General features: G+C 49.9%; 1 protein-coding gene across 3 annotated transcripts in view; it reads right to left on the bottom strand.

The window, feature by feature from the left end:
- The window catches only part of LOC115195978 (aryl hydrocarbon receptor), an 84,318-nt gene continuing 74,714 nt past the window's right edge, over positions 1–9,604 (bottom strand). For 2 of the 3 annotated variants that reach the window (XM_029756385.1, XM_029756386.1), the window contains 3 exons: positions 5,241–5,747; positions 3,746–4,997; positions 1–1,055 (listed from right to left, as the gene is read on the bottom strand). In XM_029756385.1, the coding sequence (XP_029612245.1) occupies positions 888–1,055; positions 3,746–4,997; positions 5,241–5,747 (1,927 nt within the window). In that variant the 3' untranslated portion in view covers positions 1–887. Of the gene's footprint in view, positions 1,056–3,745; positions 4,998–5,240; positions 5,748–7,195; positions 7,241–9,604 lie in introns of all 3 variants that reach the window. The other variant, XM_029756384.1, reaches the window with a different exon arrangement.

Genomic DNA, 9,604 nt, shown 5'->3' with positions numbered 1-9,604 from the left:
TTTAGATACCATTTGACCACAATGTGGGATCTGTTTCACATATTCAATCTCAATAACATGTAAGAGGACAACCTAAATACTATTTTACCAACACGTAGATCACCAAAACCAAAATGATAGGCCTGAATCAATTCCTCTTCCTCTCTATGGGCAGACGACGCAACAAAACATAAACACACAGAACAGAACATTTGTAATCTACCTCACAATCATTTCAGACATCCAGCTCCTTCAATCAATCAATATGTCTCATCATTCTTCATAAGGAATATTCATCTCCATATCAATCCTTCTCCATCCTTTCCATATCCACATTCACTTTCCCTCCTTTAACAAGTTATACTGTACTGAAGCGCAGTACTGTAGCTCTGGCAGTGGTCAAAAATGTCCCTTCTCACAGTCTTGTTAATAATCTTTGTCGGAAACTGTATTTTGTACACCCATAAAGAAAAACAATGAAATTCACAGTGGTGAAGAAATCGCCGCTCTCTCAACCAACCATACCCTTCATAAAAAAATGTGTAACAACATGAGAAGATGCATTTGGTTTCCCCTGAGCTGTGTGCCGGTGGGGAAACTACTGTCAGAGTGCAGAGAGACACTATCCTGAGCTCTTTCCCGGAGTCCTGAGTCCGTCGTACACAAATGAAATGGAGAGAATGTTACATAGAAAGTCCTAACATCCACGGTTCAGTTGAATTCTTCTTCTTTTGCTTCTCCTCCTCCTCTCTGTTTATTTTTTTATGCCCCCTGACAAAATGGTTCAATGGTCTCTCTTTGCACTGATACACACACACACACACACACACACACACACACACACACACACACACACACACACACACACACACACACACACACACCCCCGTCCTCCCCCGTCCCCCCTCTCAGAGGTAGAAGCCTGTAGTCTGTGGGTCTGGGAGGGTGGGCAAGGTCTGTAGGGCGTCGAGCTGGGGGTGGAGACTGTCGCTGGCTGTCTGGCCGTTCACATTGGGCAGTAGACAGCTCCCTGTGTAAGCCACGTTGGTGTTGTTGAGGATGCAGCCGCTCTCCATCTAAACACAGAACGACATTAAAATATCACTGGAGCTGTACGCATATGATAGGACACAACCTCGCCCTTCTCCCCCCCCAAAAAAATCAAACTAACTCTAATCACTACACTGGGCTCTGTTCTGTGACATGTTGAGGTCATTGACACTAATCACGTAACCTTTCACCACAGTGGGCTGAATCAGGGTCACACAGAGTGTTTCTTGGTAGTCTTAAACAAATTTACTTTGAAACAGAAGTATAAACCTCACATACATGGTTATGGGCTTAAAAAAAGAAGAAGACACCTTTATCATGTCAGATATAGAGTTGAACTGTATTACATTTTGAGTTTCCATCCTAATATTACACTTTATATACATTACAGAAGACTGAAATATAACAAAACCGTTTGACATAAAAACAGATTTTCTGTGGGTTTTTAGAAATATTGTTTATTATGAAAAATATGAATAACATTCGACCCATGAGGACACTAGGTCATTTGACTGCAGGAAAGGACTACTGCAGGTCAGGTCAGCCAGAGAGCAGAGTGGTGCAGAGCGGGCACACACACACACACTCTGGGCAGTGGACAGCAGAGGATGGGTGGACAGGACAGCAGAGCTAACTGTAGCTTGTAGTAATTGCTAATACACTAGCTAACTACAAAAAGTAGCATATCCGCCAAACCATCAGAGTACTGACACTGGTACACGCACTGAGCTCCACTCTCTATACTCCATAGGTGTGAGTATGTACTTTGTGGCTTCCCTGTATGAGGGAATCCCCTGTGTGTGGGGACAGAGTGTCTGTTGTGACAGTTCCTACCATCGGCCTAATTGTAATCCTGCTTAGTGGGCCCTAAATGGATTAGCTAGGCATCATCCATGTAGAAATCCTAATAGGGCCACCTTATATAGGCCCCCCATAGGGGCAGGCCAGCAGGACACTGAGCACCTGCAGCAGGACAAACCCAGCCAGGTTAAGGTAGGCCAAACTCAACTAATCTCTAATGCTACTCAATCCCAAATCACAGCAACACCCCCCGGGGTAAACAGCACCCCCTGTGGTGGGATAAGACACCACGCATGTAGGCACGCACCCATGCGCATACACACATCATTGCCACACATTCTTCTGCCCCTCTATGTATTAGGTAATGACGATGGGCAAATTGTAGGTCAGGACAGCTCATGCTTGACTGGCCAGCTTGGCTCCATGTTCCTCTGGGGCGTGGTCGCTGACCCTGAAGGAAAATACAGGAAAGGCGGAGCGGGATGGGGGCATGAATTGCCGCCGGTCCGGTTAGCGGTCGCTGCCTGGGAGCTATAGCTCTCACTGTGGGACTCAACCTTGTTCTATTCATTACAGTTCTTCACCATCGGCTCTTCTCTCTCAACAAAGAGACCAACCAACTCTATCGTTCGTTACCCTTCATGGTTTTTGAAACATTAATTCAGCACAACAACAAACAACAAGGCGAGAAAGATGGTGTCCAGCATACAGAATGGACTGTGTGCTGTACTAATGAGCGGAGTTCTATAGTCCAGTTTGTCTTGCCCTGAGGCCTTGTTTTGACTGACTGGGCCCATTGTGTCCCTCCCTGACAAGACTACTGTACTGTATAAAAAGTTACAAATGCACAGAGGCACGCGTGGATGGGACCTAATCTCATCTTCGTCGCCAAATGTACGGAGGCTTGTTGTGCAATTAAACTGAACGTCTTTACTTCAGATCAACATGTTAGCAACTGGTTCAAAGCTGTGTGACACTCACATATCCGTGCATGCACACCGCGCGTGATACACTCTTAAAGCAACATCATTCAATACTCAACTGAGCTGGAACCCTACATTACTGAACACAACATATACTATACCGTGCTTCTACACCTGCATTGCTTGCTGTTTGGGGTTTTAGGCTGGGTTTCTGTACAGCACTTTGAGATATCAGCTGATGTAAGAAGGGCTATATAAATACATTTGATTTGATACTGTAACTGTACAGTACTGTAATGTACGCAACACCCTGAAGCAGCAGTCATGGAAGTGGAATAGCCTACTGTTCTCTCTAACGCCTACACTAGTTCACTTCCAGTGCCCTGATCTGAAGTCATGCTTACATTATCAGCTCTGAACAGATCGTAAGGTGGTTGTACAGACCAGAGCTGCTTTCTTCACAATCACAATGCGGTAGGATCAGACCAGGCATTCAGGTCAAGGCTATGTTGTGCTACCTTGCAAGGAAACAACCCTGGTCGGAGAGGGTATTCCTACTGCAGTCGATGCTCAAGTTGACGGAATCACTTCAACGGTTGACTTAACTGTGGCGCAATCCTCAAAGATCAACCCCACTCCATGGGAGACCAACTTTCCTCTCCATGAATAGATTCTCCACCGCCGTGACCCTTGCTCTCCACTCATCTGTTTACATTTCATGTTTGTTCACATCAATTTATCTTACATTGAACTGTAAAGCAGCAGCCAAAACAAGCCCGAGGCTGGGCTTCCCATGCTATATCAGTGCCTTTACAGAGAACCATCGCTTTCATGACATAGAAATAGCGCTCCTAATGCTGGGATGTCAGTGACCATTAACAAGACAGTCCCACAAACATACAGTCATAGAGATTCACCAAATGTTACACAAGAAAAAGACATTAGGTTTATTATCTATCTATGAGCATCTTGCTTTATTCTTTGACTCTTACCTTGCAGTGAGTGGCATCTTGGGAAGCGGGGCTATTCAAAATGCCGTAGGCGTCCAGAGAAGGCGTGGTGTGTTGAGGCTGTGATAGCCCCAGGATGTAATCTAAGGAGTTCTGTGTGGTGGGGTACTGGCGGTGAAAGTAGGTGGATGGGACCTGTGGATAATGTTGTTTGTGATGCTCCAGATGGTCTGAAGGGGTAGCAGTCACCCCTCCTTGTCCTTGGTAGTGACCTGTGCCCCCTACCGTACCCCAGTTCATGACCATGTCCACGGTAGTCGAAGCACCCATACCGTAATCCGCGCGATTGACCTCACCTTCTGTAGCGTGTGAGAGGGTGTCCGCGCGCCCGTTGGTATAGGAGATGGTGCAGGCTCCGTTAGCTCCATTAGCTGTCAGTCCCAACTGGTCGTCGTAGCCGTACCTCTGCCAATCGGGATCAGGGTGCACGCCATTGAGAGTGACACTGCTGTTGCTAGTAGCCTTCTGCTGTCTGAAATGGCACTGAGACTGAAGCTGGACCTGTAGGTGCTGGTTCTGCTGCTGCCACTGGCTCTGAAGATGGATGATGTTCTGGTGCTGGTGGTGTTTGAGCTGCCCGGCCCCTTGAGGCCCCAGCTGGGATGTCTTACCGTTGACCAGGGGGTGAATGCTGTGGCAGTGGTCGTCCAGCCCCGCATGCATATGCTGCTGCTGGGGAAGCCAGTGACCATTATGGACCACGGTTAGTGAGTTTGTGTGCTGCAGTGTATCTGGCTGGCTTGGCGTGGGGACGTCCGTTTGTGTCGGGGGCCAGGGGTATTTTGCCAGAACGGGCTTTACTAAGTTGAGGTGCTGCTGCATCTGCTGGGAGAGCTGCAGTATGGGTGGCTGCTTTGGTAGTCTGTGAGGGGGTAATGTGGGTTGGGGGACAGGAGGGTTAGTAGCCTGGGGGTGGAGGGTAGAGATATGTATAATGGGGGTGGCTTGGTTATAAGAGTTAGGGATAAGGGTAGAATTAAGGATAGGGCCAGGGGGATGGGTTGTGGTTGAGGATGGTGGTATGGACACGTGACTGTCCCGACCCTGGTCCTCCTCGGTCTTGTTCTCCAGCGTGTCGTGGATGTAGGAGAGGATCTCGTTGTTGGTGAGCAGGTCGTTGAGCGAGGGGATGTAGTCTGGATCCATCTCCACTCTGATCATCCTCTCATCCAGCAGCAGTAGCTCCAGATCCTCTGCGTTCAGACCCAGGTTCTCCAGAGCAGAGAACAGCTCGCTGATATGAAGACATTTATTTTATTTGACAAATTCAAAATACATATAGACTTTCCTCAGCCATGGGAGTACAACAATGCATACATAAAAAAATATTGGAATTAAAAACAGAAGGGCAAAAGAATGGAAAGCGTAGGCAAGACTGGCTGTACATTGTGCAGTCCAAAGGGACTTTACACTCAATTAAATTGGAAAATACTTATATATAATATTATATACACAATACATACAAATATACAATCACCTGTTAGAGCATGTCTCGTCCCCCTCCAGAGATAGTGAGTCCAGGGTGGCGAGCAGTGGGTCGAAGCTGGATGGAGGCTCCCCGTTGGGGCCAGTGGAGGTGGTGGTGGTGACACCGTTTGGCAAGGAGCTCCAGCTCTTTCCCACACCCCCACCCAGAAGGCCACCGCTATAGCCTCCACAGCTCTGCCCTTCCCCCTCACCTCGCTCACTAAACAGACTACTGTGGAAGGACATCTTGGGCTCGACGGCTGGTTGGCACACGTACACGGACTCATCCTGCCTCATCAATGCCCCAAGCAGGGAGCTGGGGTCCAGTCCACCGTGATCCTTCGACGAGTTCTTGTCCAGCTTGCCCTTCTTGGACTTGGTCTTGCCTTTAGTCTGGAGTGAGTCGGTGAGGCCGTGGATGGGGTAGCTACTCTGGTAGAGAAGGGCCTCGCCCGTGGCGAAGGTGAAGGGGAGGTGCATGGAACGCTTCCTCAGGTGCTCTCCTCCCTCCTCTTCCCTGGGTACGAGAGGATGGAGAGAACCAATCAGAACACACTTTCTGTTTAGGATAAAACTCCAGCAAAGTTAAGGTTTTGTGTCCTTAAAGTTGGTAGCAGCTTCATTTTAACAGTGTGCAGCAGCGGTTCCCAAACTAGGGGTCGTAACCCATGTTGGGTTGCCTGATATGAAAATGGGGTTGTGGGACAATTTCCAAAATCCTGGTAAAGAAAACAAAAAAAACCACATATCTTCTTTGTCTCTCAAAATCATTGTAATGTGGTTAACTTTAAAAATCAAAATGAAAACGATTCAAATCTAAAAGTTAAAATTCAACGACAGAGCGCCCTTAGATCGTGCGAAAAGGCTGCTCTTGACGGTTGCAGTTGAATCATTTCCACGGTGAATGGCTAAGCCTGCTACGCTATGAAACCACACACTATTGCAGAGACTGACATTACCGGCTGCAATTGATATGGGGAAAACAATGTGTGGGGAGACACAGAAACTCACATCAATACCTTTGTCAGATAACACTGAAACTAAGATTAGCAAGCAATCAAGAGGAAACTGACTGAACGACTCAATAACTCCCCACCTTATGCTCTCCAAATAGATGTTAGCTGTGCAGGCCGAGATGGCCATGCATTGACTTTGGTTCGCTGCATGTCGGGGGATGCTATTCACGAGGGCATATTGTTGTCTCACGAATCCCAAGCATGATATGGCACAGTGGACGTTCAATGTGCTGAAAAACAGATTCCATGGGATCGAATGGTGGGCTTTTGCACAGATGGGGCTCCATCTATCATGGGACGGTGGGCAGGCCTCTGCACTTTAGTTATGAATGTGTCTCCCTCTGACAAATGGACGCATTTTATGATACACCTATCAGGAATCAAGGTAAGACCCAGATGCAGACTGTCGAAGTAACAATGTTTAATGTTCCAACAGAGGCAAGCAGAAGACAGGCAGAGGTACAGGTCGGCGGACAGGCTCAGGGTCAGGCAGAGTGGTCAGGCAGGCGGGCTCAGAGACAGGACAGGCAAGGGTCAAGACCGGGAGGAATAGCAAAAGAGAGTAGAAGCAGGAGTGCGGGAAAACACGCTGGTTGACTTGAAAAACATACAAGACGAACTGGCCCAGAGAGACAGAAAACACAGGGATATATACACCAGGGATAATAAGCGACACCTGGAGGGGATGGAGACAATCACAAGACAGGTGAAACAGATCAGGGCGTGACAGTACCCCCCCCCCATCCCCCCGTCAAGGGACGCCACCTGGCATTCCACCTGGGCGGATACCTGGTTGACTGGGGTGCCGGCGGTGAAAGTCGGAAATGAGGGCCGGGTCCAAGATGTCTTTAGCGGGAACCCAGCACCTCTCCTCTGGGCCATAACCCTCTCAGTCAACCAGGTACTGGAAACCCCTGCCCCGTGGTCAAACCCTCAGGAGGCGTCTCACCGTGTACGCTGGCTGGCCATCGATGACACAGGGGGAGGGATGGGCCTACAAACAGAAAACAAGGGGCAGTCAGACATGGTTTTGACTCTAGACACAGAAAAGGTAGGAAAAATACGGAGGGTACAGGGCAACAGAGGACGAACAGCAGAGGGGCTAATGATCTTGGAGCGGGGGGGACAGGTCTCGGCTTCCGAGGGTGTAGCTGCGGCCCTATAGCGACGTGCCAGTGCCTCAGACTTGACCTTCTTGGATGCAGGTCGGTGCTGCAGAAGTGAAGTGGCCTGGGCTTTACTGAACCCCTCCTGGAGGTCCTGGTACTCTGCGGAGCTGGCGGAGAGGTCTGGGGCAATTTCCAAGCCCCCGGGAAGACGTTCCAGGGCAGGCAGACTTGACTTTAGGCAATGAGTGTGGCAGTACAGGCTCCAGCCCATGATTGCACCAGTAGCCCAGTCAATGGAGGGATTGTGTCGCTGGAGCCAAGATAATCTCAATAGTATGGGAACCTGCAGAGACTCAACCAGCAGGAATATGGTCGTCTCGCTGTGGTTCCCTGACACTCGTAGGTTGACGGGGGGGGGGGTCTGGTGGGTGACCCTGCCTACAGAGCGCCCATCCAGACCTCTAACACCCATGCAAATGGAGAGGGGTTGACGTCGGTCCTGGAGTCGATGAGTACCTGGAGAGAGTTGAACTGGTCACCCCACAGCAGGGTGGCATGGAGAGGGGGGCAAGTAAGGGGAGAAGAACAATTAAGACCCACCAGACTACTCACTCCAACGAATGAGCTGGGTCACTTGAAGGGACAGGTAGACACAATGACCGACAGTATCGCAATGCAGACAACTCTGGCTGTTAAATCTGTGTGCGCGTTTGGCTGAAGGCAGCCTAGCCCTGCCGAGCTGCATCAGCTTGGGAAGAGGTAAATCGGCATCTCCTGAGGCCCTTGAAGGGACTCGGGTAAGCTCGGATCCTCTTGGGGACGTAGACGCCAGGGACTTCCGGAGTTTATCAGCTGCAAGGTGGGATCCCTAAGTGAGCAATTGGGACCGCAATCAGACCTCTTCTCCCTTCAAGCTCATCCTTTACCTCTTCCGATAATCCATGCAGGATGTGTCGAACAGCGCTTCTGGGTTCCAGGTACCCTCCGCTGCTAGCGTGCGGAACTCCGCCGCATAGTCTGCCACACTGAGGGTGTCCTGCCGAAGCTGGAGTAACTTCCGGGCAGCCTCTCTCCTGGACACGGAGCCTCGAACACCTTTCTCACCTCCGCCATCAATACCTCCAGACTGAGGCAGACGGCGGATTGTTGCTCCCACAACGCCGTGGCCCAGGCGAGTGCCCTCTCGGCCCAGGCGAGTGCCCTCTCGGACATCAGCGTAATAATGTACGCTATCTTCGAGCGGTCCGAGGGGAACAAAGAAGGCTGCAGCTCGAAAATGAGGGAGCACTGGGAGAGAAAGGCCCGGCAGGTTCTGCAATCTCCATCATAGCGCTCCGGGGGAGGTAAGCGGGGTTCTCGGGGAGCCGGGGTAGGCTGTACAAACTCACCACTAATAGGGAAAAAGTTACTGGGTGGTTGGGGGTTCTCAGAGGTGGCAAGCTGCCTATGAGCTAACTGCCTGATTTGCTCCATAGTAGCCTTAAACCCCTGGTCGTGGTGTTCTGTCAGGGAATGAAGCCCTTCCAAAAGGTCCTGTAGTAGCTCCTCATGCCTCCCAATGGTGGCTCCCTGCAGGGAGCCAGCGTGGCGGAGCTGGTCCAAGTCTGCTGGGTCTGTCATGGCCAGTTCGTACTATCAGGAATCAAAGTAAGACCCAGATGCAGACTGTCAAAGTAACAATATTTAATGTTCCAACAGAGGCAAGCAGAAGACAGGTCAAGGCAGGCAGAGGTCGGTAATCCAGAGGGAGGCAGAGGTATAGGTCGGCCGGCAGGCTCAGAGTTGGGGACAGGCAGAGTGGTCAGGCAGGCGGGCTCAGAGACAGGACAGGCAAGGGTCAAGACCGGGAGGAATAGCAAAAGAGAATAGAAGCAGGAGTACGGGAAAACACGCTGGTTGACTTGAAAAACAAACAAGACGAACTGGCCCAGAGAGACAGGAAACACAGGGATATATACACCAGGGATAATAAGCGACACCTGGAGGGGGTGGAGACAATCACAAGACCAGGGCGTGACAACACCCACTGAGCTATATTGAATACACCGAGAGCAACTGGCGGCAAAAGAGCTGAGCGTAGAACATTGTAAACTACATTGCGCACACCTGTTCACAAAACTATTTGGGGATATGGGATCAGAGCATGACAATATTGTATTTCACACCGAAGCTTGGTGGTTATTGAGGGGGAGTGTTGGAAAGATGTTTTCGAATTGAGAGAGGAACTGTTGTCATTCGCAATGGATTTA

This window comes from Salmo trutta, chromosome 6, assembly GCF_901001165.1.
Source record: "Salmo trutta chromosome 6, fSalTru1.1, whole genome shotgun sequence".
Classification (NCBI taxonomy): domain Eukaryota; kingdom Metazoa; phylum Chordata; class Actinopteri; order Salmoniformes; family Salmonidae; genus Salmo; species Salmo trutta.
The sequence above is the reverse complement of the archived record's forward strand: the minus strand, read 5'-3'. Positions and strand labels throughout refer to the sequence as shown.